Consider the following 15,326-nt stretch of genomic DNA (forward strand, 5'->3'; position numbering starts at 1 on the left):
ACTTGCTGAAAATGTACAATTAAAGTTACGTTCGATTTAATGAAGCTTAGTTAACTACGTTTCGCTTTTTTCTACTATTTTCGCTTTTAGCGTTTTATTTGCCAGAAAGTGAACAAAGTTAACTAAGAAATTTTATCAGGCATTTGTAAATAGAACAGAAAGTTTGGCAGAAAATTCGAAATGGCTATAACGTGAGGCATACAAGACATTAGGAACAGACCATCAGGTTTAGGAAGGAGAAGCCTGAAACAGTCAAATAATGAAGCAGGCAGAAATCATCTTGGCTAACAAGAAATCAACCTTTTTCTGAAAATTTTACACCTCTTGTTTCCTTTTACAAGAAAAAGAGTAAACTCCAGCATTAAAAATACAGCTGCAAAAAGAAGAAGAAGAAGCTGCTGAGTGAGCGCTTTTAATAAACAGCTGCACCATTTGATCTGAGAAATCCTAAATAAATCATCATAATTTGCAAGAGCCAAGCTTTTTACCATAAAGGCAAGCATAGTTCCAATTTTTTGCCAGAAATTCTTTGTAGGTATCTAAGAACGAAGAATTCTTAATAGCAGTTTCGTAATCAACTTTTTAGTTAACTATGAATCCGTTCATTAAAAAAAACTTCAAAGTTAACTAAGAATAACAAAAAAACGGCAACATCTACGTATTAGTTAACTAATAAAGTAAATGGAACAAGGCCTAAGCAACAGAATTGGCAATTAAGCTAAGTATTTTTTTTTATGTTTTAAAGAGACATGTCTAACAAGGAAAAATTTTAGCAAAAGATCCTAGGATTCCCTTAAAGAATCTTAGCTCACAAGGGAACATGAGCCCCACCACAGAGAGGCAAAAGGACGAAGACTCCCACCGCATTGAGACATCTTTGACAATGCATCAAAAGGAGAAAACGGAAACACTCCTCTTTGAATCCTGGCTCAAACAAAGCTCGCTGGCAGTATATTTATCCCTCTCCTCCGGAAAATATCGCCAGAAATCTTGCACTGCAAGCCAGCATTAAAATACTCCGTTCACGTTTCTTAGAAGAATACAAAAACAGAGGCATGACTTACTTTGCTTTATCAGACCAATTGACAATTACTCTTTAATTACATTCAACAGGATTTTAATTACAATCAGTTAAAATCCTGAGAAGCTAATTGATTTAAAAGTATCAATAACTATATTCTAGGGTTCCCAGTTGCAAAAAGAGTAATGCCACACGGTGGCAGTACTGGATTCAAACAAGTTGATTTGCTTTATTTGTAATGAAATTAAGCTACGTTTGGTGATCTGTAATTGCGTATCAGTTGCAATGAGGGGGTGGGGTCATCGTTTAGGTGGGAGTATCAGCCTATTTGACAATTTTACCAGAATATCAGGCCATCCAAGCTAAGTTTAAAAAAAAGACATTGGGAGATACGAATAAAAAAAAGTGGAACCGAGCAAAAAAAAAACAAGTAAATTTTAAAATTGGTTTATGTATTGGCTAGACATGTTTAGAGAAGCTATGCTCACCACTTCTATGACTCTTCAAAGACCTACATTAATCCCAATATTATTTTACAAAATGGTTTTGTGACTTTTTCAGGTCAGTACCCGTTAAATCACATGGTCTCAAGTTCCCTTTAGCATATGTAACAAGGTTTCTGATAAAATAATATTTAATGTATGTCATATTAGATAATTGTACAGAATTTGTTTAGAGAAGCACCCCCATAAATCATTTTCCATACCCCAGAGATCTTTTTTGTCTCTCCCCACGTTGGTCGTACCCAATAGCATAGATCAGGGGTTTCCAACCGATTTTGGGCCATGCTCTACCTAGGTATATCTAAAATCCTGATGTCCTCCTCGTGATACTTAAAGTTTGTTGTTTTCACCTGAAGGAAGTTTAAAAAGCTATTTACTTGGTATCATTTTACGGTTCGTCCTCTAGGTATATTCTGTACTAATGACAAATATTGTCTTAATACTACCATTACTAGTAATAACTCACCACAGCACCCTGCCGCCTGAGGCCAACACAGCTACGCCCGCTCCTCCTCCATCTCAATCTATTCAAAGTTTCCCTCTTTACACCCTCCCAGGAAGTTCCCATTTCCTTCAATATGACATCCTCACACCCCAACCACGGACGACCTGCTTTCCGTTTAGCCATAGACGGTTCGCCGAAAAGAACAATCTTTGTCTTAATAAAGCACCTTTTATACAATGTATGACGTCACCGCAATACTATCATGTATCTTTTTTGCTCTCTAAATGCATATGAATATGACGTGTTTTTTTTTTTTTTTTTTTTTTTTTTAATTAAAGTTTTAAAGTGCAGTCAGTCGAAAGGGACCGGTGCTACCCGTGACCCACCAAAATATTGCCATACCACACCGGGGGAGCCTGCGCCCACATTGGGAATCATGGGTGTAGATAAAGACTCACCAATATAGCACCGACTAGAGAAACTTCGAAAATGGTAGGAGCAATATTGAAGACTAGGGCACTCAATATGAAATTTATTCCTCTACTTCCTCTGTCGATTGCTTTCGAGAGGGCTCCAGTCTGACGACTCAGATGAAAGCTCAGATCAAGTTTGTGCAAATGTAAAAAAACGTTCTTTGCCAGTTTACGGATAGAATGAGATGCAACTTTAGCAAAAACAGCATTCCGAAGTTCATTGAAAGCAGCAGCTCCTAGACGAGCTCCACCGTCTGTGAAATTACACACAATTAGACAGTTGCAATATTTGTGCACACATTAAAGACTTAAGACCGAACTAACCAACTATGGTATAATTCAAGGAAAAAACGACTAAGGAACGAAGCTTCAAATCAGTGAGGTTGAGAATAAAAACCACTCACCCATATTCTGAATATTTTATTTAATCACGCTTCAATAATAACAATATTAGGAATGAATAACAATAAATTACATCTGTAAGAAAAATATACGTTTGATAATGAATAATCATTTAATGGATTTAATTTAATCAAGATTGACTTATTGTTAAAATATTAAACTCCGTCATGACATATTTAAAACTGTCACAAAAGAAATTTGCGATTAATACAAATTAGTCGAAAGTTTTCCTACAAAATAATTGATTTTTTTTTTTTTTTTTTTTTTAATACTTTGTTTATTATCTATAGGTCAGCATTGTCTTTGGATATATGCCTTTAAGATGTCTTTAGGATGCCTCATCCTATGTCTTTCTATGTCTTCCTATGTCCTCCTATGTATATTTCTATGTCATCCTATGTCTTTAGGATGCCTCAAACAAAGAGGTGAAAAAAAATCGAAAATTTTCTAGCTTTTTGTTTGAGATCTATTAAACAAGTAAATAGGTTGTGGTACCACACTTTCTATACTATACAGTCAAAAAAAGATGTATGACACATAAAATCACCCACTGAAAAAAAAAAAATTCTTAAAAACAACTTTTCTAGACTTCTCCAAAGTACGATATTTGGGTGGGGCATTTTAGTTCAGTGGTTAGAAATGCCTGGCCTTTTTTATTCAAATTTTAATCAATAATATAGAACGCATTTCTCAATACTTGTTAAATTAGGTATATAGACTACGGAAACAAGGGTGGGGGGAGTCCTGGGCTAGAGGAAAAACTGGACTTTATACATTATTTATTTGCGATAAAGGTTCAATAGTTTAATAATATACGGAAGTGCTCGAAATTCAGCTGGGAAGATGAAGCCTCCACCTTAAGAGTGTCCTTCAGAAGGAAAACAAAGAATAAAATCCAGAACCTGTTTTCATGGTAGAAACTTAACTGCACGGACTAACAACACTAAAGATATATTTTTGTGCCACAAAACACTCCTGCATGAAACTAAAATGTTTTCGTGAAATACATCTGTACTTGTAATATCTATACTTAATGAATAAGTATACTCGAATTCTTATTCATGATGTATTTCAATGTATGCTTAAATGCACAAAAATAGAACATATAAAATAGAATGTATGCTAAAATAGCCTCAACCTTCCTGATCGAATCACGTATCACAAAAAGTATCGTTTTATCTAAAATATTTAATCTATCGAATGCATTTCGTATATAATATAGTATATATAGTATATATATAGTATATAATATAGTATAGTAGATAGTATATTTGGGTAACTTCTATTCGAAACAGCCGACTAGAAAAACAAAATGCAGTTTAGCCAAATACTAACACACGAATATAATTTATTAGCTTTGATCCACAAAATTACAACGTAAGCAATTTCTGTTTTTTCTACTTTGTGCGCGTTTATAATTGTTATCTACAATAAAATAAAAAAAGCAACACCTCTTTAGTATTCATTTGCTTACATAATAATTTTAATGCTCATTATTTTATATTATATAATTTATTTGCAAAATTTATATTATAATAATTTATTATATTCATATTATAGTTTTATTATATATATATATATATATATATATATATATAATATATATATATATATATATCTATATATATATATATATCATACATGTTATATATTATATTATATACATATTATTATATACATATTATATTATATTATATATATATATATATATATATATATATATATATATATATATATATATATATATATATATATATATATATATATATATATATATATATATATATATATATATATATATATATATATATATATATATATATATATATATATATATATATATATATATATATATATATATATTACATACTAAATTTATATCAGATTTTTTCTTATGAAAACTTGAAGTGATCGGTTTGCTTCCTTTTAGAGCTGTGATTTTATATTTGCATAAAATTATATAAATAAAATGAACGATTTATGCAAAATCTTAAATTTATATAAAATCACATTGTAGATCAATAAGAAAAATTGCAGTGGGCACAGCAAGGAACAATGACGTACAACTAGAGTTATCTGTACAGTATACTTACATCCTAATAAGATGGCAGTGGCGGTAGTTACAACGGTACTCGAAGGATCGCTGAAAGCCAATATATCTCCTGTATGAGCATTTAGATAATCGATACTATATTTGAATACGAATGGTATTAAAACGTTCGTTCCTTTAGCAGCCACCAGCAGAGACAACGCCATCACTACCCGGGCCTTTATATCCATTTGACCCTAAAATAGGTATTTATGACCCTAATATAAACTAGATATGACCTAAAAATAGCCCTTTTAACACACTAAGGGGCCGTGGATTATAAAAAAATGCCCGACAAAAAGAGGACTAGAATATTCCATAATAGGCCAAAACGGTTCCAGTTTGTTTGACTAGCAATGAAATCAACTAGAGATTCACAAATTAACAAGCTGTTACTCTGGGTTCCCACATATACGATTAGTCGCATGCAAACACGATTATTCTGCTAGATGTGCGACTATCGCAGCTGAGTGTGAATTTTGATTAATCTGTCCAATTTTCCCGAATATCGGGCAAGTTCATGAAACTCAACTTCTCCGATAATTTTTATCAATAAATCGCATTAAATCCAGAGGCTGGGCAAAATCAAAATTGATATTAAAAAATTAATTTTGTCAGTTAGAAATTATAGAACACTATACTCTAGAGCTGATAAAGACCACAAGAATTGGTTACTTGTAATGAAAGCATGGGCCATAGTCTCAGAAGAAGTTTGATTTGAAGCTAAGATTAGTAGGCCAATTTAGATGGCTAGGCCTGATTTGAAAAATATAGGCCAGTTTGTTTCATTTTGTGCAGTATAGCCTGGGCTCTACACAAAAAGGCCTTCGCTGGGCATAGCAGCTAAATATCTAGACTAGCATAGGGCAGGTTGATTCTAGCAGTGGCACTTTTGAGAAGTCAATTTCTTTCTAAGCTAGAACAGAAGTCATTAAGATTAAAAATAAAATATACCATTTAATTTCTCACTTACAGCTATTTTTAAATGTCATTACTACGGACTTTTTTGATGCTTCCCAGTCCCATATACTAACATGACGAGATATAGGCCTTGTCCTAGGGTATTTAAAAAAAGCTGAATTAATATGCTATTCTTTTTGCCGCTCAAAACCGGACGCAAATAAACTGTCTTGTGTGACTCCCTATAATAAATATCGCGTTAACATGCGAATTTCGTTCTCGATTTTTTAATACGATATTTAGCCCAGGAAAAAAATCGTATATATGAGAACCCACGATTAGAAATAGCATCGATTAAACTCGCAAACTGAAAATAGTCCCTCTTTCCAAATTTTTTTTCACTTTTCTAGAATGTAATAAAAGTTAGGGATTTTAATTATTTCTCGTTAATTTTATTGGATGCATTTTAGTCAGTTATTTTTTTTCAGTGTTGTTGTTACTGTCGATCCTGTACAAAAACGTACGGGAACGTTACTGTCGTTTGCATTTCTTAAACTTTATCTACTTATCGTCGACACACCTCAATTTTGAGGGTAACAAATAAATGAACTTAGCTAACACCAAAATTTAACCGATACTGACGTCTACTTAACACCAAAATTTTATATAATGCTGGACACGTTTATTATAAGAATTAAATACATTCTGAAGTATAAATCCAGCAACAAAATTCAATTCATATGAATTTTTTAAGAAGTTAGCTAAGAAAGCCAGAGAGCTAAATTTTTAATCCTTAGATGTATAGATAAAATAGAAATTTAACCAAGTAGCTTTTCCTGTGGTGGCAAAGCGGGATGGTTTTCTGTTTGGTAATTAATCAAAAAAACTTTTTGCACAAAATAAGTTTTTCAAAAAAAAAGTAAAGAACTCCATTAAACCAAAAATGAACCAAAAAAAAGAATAAAATAATCTACCAAGCATACAACTACCACAAATCAGTATGAATAAATAAATGAAACCAAAACAAGCAGAAACTAAAATAGGACAAACTCAAAATGAGCAGAAATTAATCTGAGTAGGGTTCTAAAACTAATCTGAGTAGGGTTCTAAACCCTATGCTTTCTCAAAGCCAGAATGTAATTTGTGCTTAACTGAAAAAAACTCAAATGAATATACTGAAAAAAATTTGCATTGTCAGTTAAATATACATATGCTGATATTTATTCCTTAAAATCTTAATTAATTTTTGTGTTCTTAAAGTTATAAGTGAAAATATTTAAAAGAATTTTTTTCAGTAAAGCACAAATTATATTTTTGCTTTTAGAAAGCATAGGGTTTAGAACCCTGCTCAGATTAATTTCTGCGCGTTTTGAGTTTGACTTATTTTAATTTCTGCTTGTTTTGTGTTTCATTATTTATTGTTACTGATTTGTGGTATTTATATGTTTGGTAGATTATGTGATTCTATTTTTGTTCATTTTTGGTTTAATGGAGTTCTTTACTTTTTTTGTGCAAAAAGTTTTTTTGAATAATTTCTGTTCATTTTATATTGACATAGTCTTTTTCAGGGAGAAAGAGTGAGCCTCTTCTGAAGTTAAACAACCATTCCTTCCATAAAAAAACCTTTAATACCCCCTGGGCATAACTTACAACCCTTGCCCCTAAACTTTGGGGTTTGTTTCAACCCCAAAAGCCTTGTTATATGGTATTTAGACTATTTTGAATATAATGTCTATCACAAAATTTCTATTAGACGCATTTCGGGACACTATGACGTGTGTGTAGGGGTGAGAAGGTAGCTGCCCTCTGATCCCTTTGACTCTTAAAAAGAGCTTTAGAGCGTTTAATTACCAATCCAATGAGCCCCCTTTAAAGTTTGTGTGACCACACTTTCTATAAAAACCCTATATGTCCCCAGGGCACAGCTTACAACCCTTGTCGTGAGGGCTGGTGAAATTCCATATCCTCAAAGGTATAATTTCGAGAGATTTCTGATATGCTAAACTAAATGCCGCTATAAATATTTTGAATGAAAGTGCTTTGGGAGATAGTAGGCGTGGAAGGAGAAAATTGCCCTCTGATCACTATGGACAAATAGAAAAGGCACTAGTCCTCTCAATTTCAAATCGAATGAGCCCTTTTTGAAGTTTCTGCGACAAAACTTTCTACAAAAACGTTATATGCCCCAAGGGCATAATTTACGACCCTTGTCATGAGGGTTATCGGGTAGGATTGTCATCCCCAAAACTATAATTTCCAGACCTTTCAACTATGTTGAACAAAATGGCCATAATCAAATGTTGATCGGACATGTTTAGGGTAATAATGGGCGTTGGGGGGGGGGGCTATTCTCCCTCTGATTACTTTCGACTATTAAAGAGGGCAATAGCCCTGTCAATTTCCGATCAAAAGAGCCCTTTTAGAAGTTTTTATGACAACACTTTCCATATGACATTTTATGCCCCCGGGGCATAACTTACAACCTTAGCCGTTAGGGCTGTTGGGGGTTGTCATACTCAAAAACATAATTTCCGTACTATTTTTTTCCGTACTATTCGTATCGTAGTAGGACCCTTCAACTACGTTCAACAAATTTGCGATATTAAAATGTTGATCGGAGGCGTTTGCGGAAATGATGGGTATGGGGGGGGGGGGGGAATATCCCCTCCGATCGCTTTTGACTATTAAAAAGGGAACTAGCCCTCTCAATTTTCAATTGAATGAGTCCTCTTTGAAGTTTATATGAAACACTGACAAAGACCTAATTTCCAGCACATTCCACTACATTGAACAAAATGTCAATGACAAAATTTTGATTGGATGTATTTGGGAAAATGGAAGGCATAAGAGGGGCATTAGTTGCCCTCCAATCACTTTCGACTATCAAATAGGGGACTAGCGCTTTCAATTTCAAATCGATTGAGCTCTTTTTGAATTTTCTACGACAACGCTTCCAATAAAACCTTATATGCCCCCAGAGCATAGCATACAACCCTTGCGCTGAGGGCTGGGGGGAAGGAGGAGTGTCATCCTCAAAGACATAATTTTCGGACTTTTCAACTACGTTGAACAAAATGGCTATCTCAAAATTTTTATTGGATATTTTTGGGGGAAATGGTGGGTGTGGGAGGGGTGTTAGTTTTCTCCCAATCCCTTTTGACTATTAAAAAGGGCACTAGCCCTTCGAAGTTTTCGAAATTTATATTACAACGCTCTATAAAAACCTTATATGCCCCTAGGACATAACTTACAACCCTTTCCCTAAGGGAGGAGGTAGGGGCTGATCAACCTCAAAGACATAATATGTAGAACTTTCAACTACGTTGAAAAAAAATGGCTATCTCAAAATTTTGAGTGGATACGACTTGGGAAATGATGGTCGTGAGAGGGAGGTTATTTTCCCTCTAATTATATTTGACTACCCTATTAAAAGGGCACTAGCCCTTTTAATTTCCAATTGAATGAGCCTTTTTTGAAGTTTCTACGACAACTTTTTCTATAAAAAAAACCTTATATGGCCCCAGGGCATAACTTATAACCTTAGCCCTGAGGGCTCTGGAGAGGAGTGTCATCCTCAAAAGTATAATTTCCTGAACTTTGAACTGCGTGGAACAAGGTAGTTACCCTCCAATCAGTTTCGACTAGCCTATTAAAAAGGGCACTTGCCCTTTTAATTTCCAATCGAATGAACCCTTTTTGAAGTCTCAACGAAAACGCTTTCTAAAAAACCAATATGCCCGAACGGCATAACTCACAACCCTTGCCCTGAGGGGTTTGGGAGGTTTGTCATCCTCAAAATCATAATTTACAGAACTTACAACTACGCTGAATAAAATTAATATCGCTAAATTTTGATTGGATATGTTTGGGGAAATGGTGGGCGTGAGAGGGGTGTTAGTCGCTCTCCAATCACTTTCAACTACTAAAAAAAGCACTAGACCTTTCAATTTCCAATTGAATGAGCCCTTTTGAAGTTTCTCCGACAACGCTTTCAATAAAAACCTTATATGCCCCCAAGACACAACTTACAACCCTTGCCCTGGGGGCTGGGGGGAGGGGTTGTCATCCTGATAGACCTACTTTCTAAAACTCTCAACTACGTGAACAAAATGGCTATCTCAAAATTTTGATTGGATGTGTTTGGGGAAAAGGTGGGCGTGAGAGGGGTGTTAGTTGCCCTTCAATCACTTTCGACTATTAAAAAAGCCACTAGCCCTTTGAATTTCCAATCGAATGAGTCTTTTTTGAAGTTTCTACGACAACACCTTGAAGTTTATACGACAACGACAACACCCCAGGGCATAACTTACAACCCTTTCCCTGAGGGATGTGGGGAAGTGTCCTCCTCAAAAACATAATTTCTATCTGGAAATCAACTACGCTGAACAAAACGGCTATCTGAAAACTTTGATTGAATGTGTTTCGGGAAATGGTGGGCGTGGAAGGGTTGTTAGTCGCCTTCCAATCACTTTCAACTATTAAAAAGGGCACAAGCCACTCCAATTTCCAATTGAATGAGCCCTTTTCGAAGTCTCTGCGACAACTTCTTCGATACAAATGCCCTGGTCTAAAGGAAAAATTAATAAATAATACATTGTGCCAACACCGTTCTTATATACCCCCAGGGCACAACTTAAAACCCCTGCCCTGAAGGTTGTGGGGAGTGTCCTCCTCAAAAACATATTTTATATCGGGAAATCACTGAACAAAATGGTTATCGCAAAATTCCGATTGGATGTGTTTGGGGGATTCTCGGGCGTGGGGGAGGGGCTAGTTGCCCTCCAATCACTTTCGACTATTAAAAAGGGCACTAGCCACTCCAATTTACAATCGAATGAGCCATTTTCGAAGTTTCTACGGCAACTCCTTCGATACGAAGCGCCCTGGTATAAAAATAAAATAAAATAATACATTGTGCCAACATCGTTCTTTTCTTAGGCAGCACAATTGCGCTGCCTATGATATGGAATTCAGAGTTCGATCTCAGTTGCAGCAGCCAGTAGAAGGGTCCAGAATTCGGTCCGGTGGTGTGATTATACGAACACCTCTCCAAAATAATCCAAGAAAGAAGAAGCAGATAAGACACCCTAACTAGCCTGAATTAGCCAACCACATAAATCTCACCAAGAATGGGATTGACATTAGCTAAATCTCGGTGTTATTTCAATCTCGATGTTAGCTAAATCTCGGCGTTAGCTAAAGCTGTGAATAGCAGAAGGATGGAGTGTTCGCGCAGAAGCTTTTGCATTGGAAAATAATTCCAAGATGATAGCTCTCAAGAACTAAAACGTTCAACCCATCTGAGGCCTGACGAGATATTTACTACTTTGGAATACAAGGAGTTTTGACTACTATTATTGATTCACCTTTACAGATAGAATCTGGATGATGTTTCACAGTTATTGTATTTAGAATTAAATTAGTGGTCAATATTCACTTCTGCATATGCCTGGCATGAATGGAGGAGACAGAGGCTTCAAATCTTTTTTTTGAAGTTTTGGTAGTTTTCTTTCATTAGGTTTTATTTGTGCACCTCCATGGATACAACAATACTCCTATTGGAGAGGATTAAATCGAACTGAATTGATTAAGACGCTAAAATGATAATCAGATATACCTCAATTCATCAAAAAATTAAATCCAAAAATTCTACATAAGAGATCAGAGGACCACAAAAAATTAAATGCAGTTAAATTTATTCTTGAATGAAGCAAAAAAAAAAGTAAAACCCTACAGCAGCAAATACATTACTTTACTTTTCTAGGAGGGTAGGGTAGAATAGACAGACCTTAATATAGAAGGCCCAAAACTACTGACTTTTTTTTCTTTGTTGGATATTTTTCACAATAAAGAAATTTATTAAACCTTAAAGATAATCACAGTCCTTTTATTTATATTTTAAAAATAATTTGTTTTAATTACAAACAATTTTCAACCCCATTAATGTCCTTTAAAATGAGCCATTGAACAACTCTCTACGATGTTAGAGTGCCAAGCTATCTGTGGAAAAAAAAGACGACGTTTAGGCAGAATGCTGTAGTAGCTGCCACTTTTCTTGATTTCAAGCCAATATATTTCCCTTGCTGTTCAAGCCAAGGGACAGAAAGTTTCCTATATAGGGGGTTTCGGACAAGGTGGTTCTAATGGTGTACTTTTTGTTTTGATCTAACTCTTTTTTTTATGAATTATAGGTTTTTATATTTCTTAACATTGGACGTGATCGTCTCTTACTAGGTTGCTAGCTTCCGCTGCAACCCGGATGATGTCTTTGTGCAGTAGCTATAACTTTATTTTTGAAGTTAGTGCATCAATTTCTTAAAGATTTCGTGATAAAATCCGATTTGGTTTCCATTGATGATTGATGTTTGATCGGTCCAAAGATTAAGTATATGGCTAAAGCTTTTTTCTTAAAAAAAAGAAGAAGAAGCGACAAACATTACCAAATCAAATTAATTTATTTAGCATAAAAAATACAAACAAATTTACAGCAACCATCTACAAAAACCCGAAGGTTTGCTTACGATGGCTGCAAATCGGTTTGTATACCAGTCAACGCTATATTGGTTCGGGTTGTTTTATTGGTATATGATCATTACACTTTTTTTGAAAGTAAGCAGTGGCACAGCCTGGATTTGCTTAAGACCTATTCACACTGAGATTTAGCACGCGCCAAGACGCAAAAACGCTCGAATCAGGAATTAACAAGATCTCTTTCCTTATAAATCAGAGTTAGCTAAGATTCAGAGCTAGTAAGATAAGGGCGTTTTTTGCTTTACTTTTGTATACCTTTATTACTCCTTTTGAAGCCGTCGCTGTTCAAAAATTTGGCATTACAAATTTACGTTTTCATTCCACCGTTTCAGCATTAGCCTATTTGTCTGGACAACGCTAACTGCATTCTACTTACGGCAAAAAGCCAGATATGGCGGAACAAACCAATACGAAGGAAAACCGGGTAGGGAAAACGAAAGGAGAAGGTGTAGGGTATGTGCTAATTCGGCACAAGTGACTAGCCAGGAAAACTGTAGGTCACCTAAACGAGTGTTCGAGCGAAACCTGATGAAACTCACAGTATTCAGAACACCTGAAATACCGAATCTAGAGAAATTTAACGAGACCTCTTATATGCCCCATCCAGGACACCCCACCCCTAATCCGTAGTGTCCCATAGGCCCACTATGTCTAATTTCCTCTTAGCTAATTGTCTCTCCAATTATAACAAGATGGAAGACTTTGAAGTGCCAATTCGCAGCAACAACTTAGGGCAACATTTGTCTTTCAAAAAAGAGGTGAGTCATCCGCCAGCCTTCAGCTGTAAGCAGCCCTTGAATTCCCGGAACCAGTACTAGCAAAAGAATTTCTTTACCCCACATAAGATTGCCCCTCAAAGGGTCTTTTACTGATCCATGGCTGGCACTTGTTGTGTTTAGGGGGATTGATCCCCCCCGGCGTGATTTGGGAAGCCATTGCTGGCTGTAATCCATCCGACCTTGGCAGCATATTCTACAACATATCTTACCTGATGGTCACATATTATTAAGTCGGCCAGTGGCTTGACGGTGACTGAAATTAACAGTAGTATGCCCAAATTTGTGCCTACTAGTCTCAGTGCCACCACGAGAATGGTTGGTACCCCTAACCTCCAGTTGATTTAATTTTTATTTCTTAAATCCAGCTATAATATACTATTTGGTTACCGCATGTACATAGAAATATACGATTACAATTTCATATAAATGCAACATTACTAACGCTTCTCGCTGCCGACCAGCCTGGTCAAAGCGCGATTAGCCTTTTTCTCATTTTTAGCTACAGTCTACTCTTCGGTTTGTTTTCCTTTTCTAGAAGGCAAACTATAGTAACCATGCTAGTCAAAGCACTATTAAATTTTTCGTCATTTTGATTCGTAGTGTTGCTTTGGTTTTTTAGAAAGTAAGCTACAGTGACCAGTCTTGTTCTTATTTTTAGCATAAGAGTATACTCGCAATTTGTTTTCTTGTTTCAACAAGACCAACTAGGAGGGTGTCTCGTGCCCCACCTGCTAAATTTACCCATCAATTGGTTATAGAGTACCTTGAAATTAACGCAATTTGTGAAAAAGGACAAAAGACTTTAAACACAAGATTGAGACTGCGAGCTTCATGAGTACCAGACATGACAGAGCTTGTGGTTCCCGCACTAAGTAAAGAGGACAAAGCTAGTGAAAATGACCGGCCCCCCGCGGGAAAACGTACAACTGCAGTAAACATCTTTATTAAAGAATTAGTTTACCTTTGGCCAAATATAAGTAAGCATTGCTTTAATCATATCCTTTCCAGTGACTTCTTCTACTTCTTTTATTCCAAGATTGTCCCTGGCACCACCACCGCCAGGATGAAAGTGTCTAACAGTGTCCACTGACACATATCCATATTTATTGAATTTATAACTAACGCTGTGCTTTTTATGAAAAGAATCTTCATCTTTTTTCGTCTAAAAAATAAAAAAGGAGATAAATAACAAGCACGGTTTTCAGCTTTGCTCATTTTCAAGCTCTACTGCTACATTGGCCCCTAAAGCCACCCAAAACTCACTTTATAGGCCATTTACAATTAGATTAGCGCAAGAATTTATCACTAAAAACGGACAAAGTAGATGATTCTAACTTGATAGGATGGAGGAGAAGAATTTACCAGTGTATTTGCTGCTGCTGAACGCCACAACTACCTCATAGCTGCAGCAAATTTGTAGATGTCAGTGACGATTGCACACACAAAACGTATTACAGAAGTTGCTGTTGGATTGGAGAATTATCTACTCTGGTAACAACAGTTGAATTATGGGTGCAGTCCAAAAGCCAATTACCATCAATGATAATTAATTATTTGTGTTATTATCGTCATCCTAAAATGGCACAGAACTACAAATCCAAGTATTTCTATGTTCATAATAGACAAAAAGTGTTAACATTTTAGTTTTTTGCACTTGTAATACGAACAACAAACCAAATTCTTTTATCATCTGAAGTTTTGGAACGCATATAATTATAAATAATCAATTATTATTAACGATAGTTGCATTTTTGGACGCACTCTATGTTTCATAGCAACTATTCATAGAATACGATTCCTTTCAAACGTTACGAAAAAAAAATTAGTTAATTCTACTTCTAATGGAACGTTTTCTTTAGGTCTAGCTCAAATCCTGGTATAAGAAGGGGAAAAAATGTAGTCACTTTCGCGAGGGTCAGACTTCCGCTCAGACCTATTACACCTGTATAAAGGAGATATGACGAGCTACAAAGCACTTCTGGGATATTAAAAGTGCTGAAAAAGATTTGACCAAACACCAACATGGAAAAAACGCGTTCTGTCGTGGAATTAAATAAAAAAAAACAAGTTTTTTTCAACTGAAAGTAAGAAGCAACATTCAAACTTAAAACGAACAGAAATTATTACGTATTTGAGGGGGTTTTGCCCCCTAGTCAATACCTCGCTCTTCATGCTAAAGTTCA

General features: G+C 35.4%; 1 protein-coding gene across 1 annotated transcript in view; it reads right to left on the reverse strand.

The window, feature by feature from the left end:
- The window catches only part of ABCB7 (ATP binding cassette subfamily B member 7), an 86,929-nt gene that overhangs the window by 40,082 nt on the left and 31,521 nt on the right, over positions 1 to 15,326 (reverse strand). Inside the window, exons 2-4 of the mRNA XM_089103445.1 lie at positions 14,105 to 14,305; positions 4,938 to 5,130; positions 2,428 to 2,696 (exon numbers count right to left, since the gene is read on the reverse strand). Coding sequence (XP_088959571.1) covers positions 2,428 to 2,696; positions 4,938 to 5,130; positions 14,105 to 14,305 — 663 coding nt within the window. The remainder of the gene's footprint in view (positions 1 to 2,427; positions 2,697 to 4,937; positions 5,131 to 14,104; positions 14,306 to 15,326) is intronic.

The sequence above is a fragment of the Artemia sp. Qi Xiang Cuo genome, chromosome 2, assembly GCF_049724085.1.
Source record: "Artemia sp. Qi Xiang Cuo chromosome 2, ASM4972408v1, whole genome shotgun sequence".
Lineage (NCBI taxonomy): Eukaryota > Metazoa > Arthropoda > Branchiopoda > Anostraca > Artemiidae > Artemia > Artemia sp. Qi Xiang Cuo.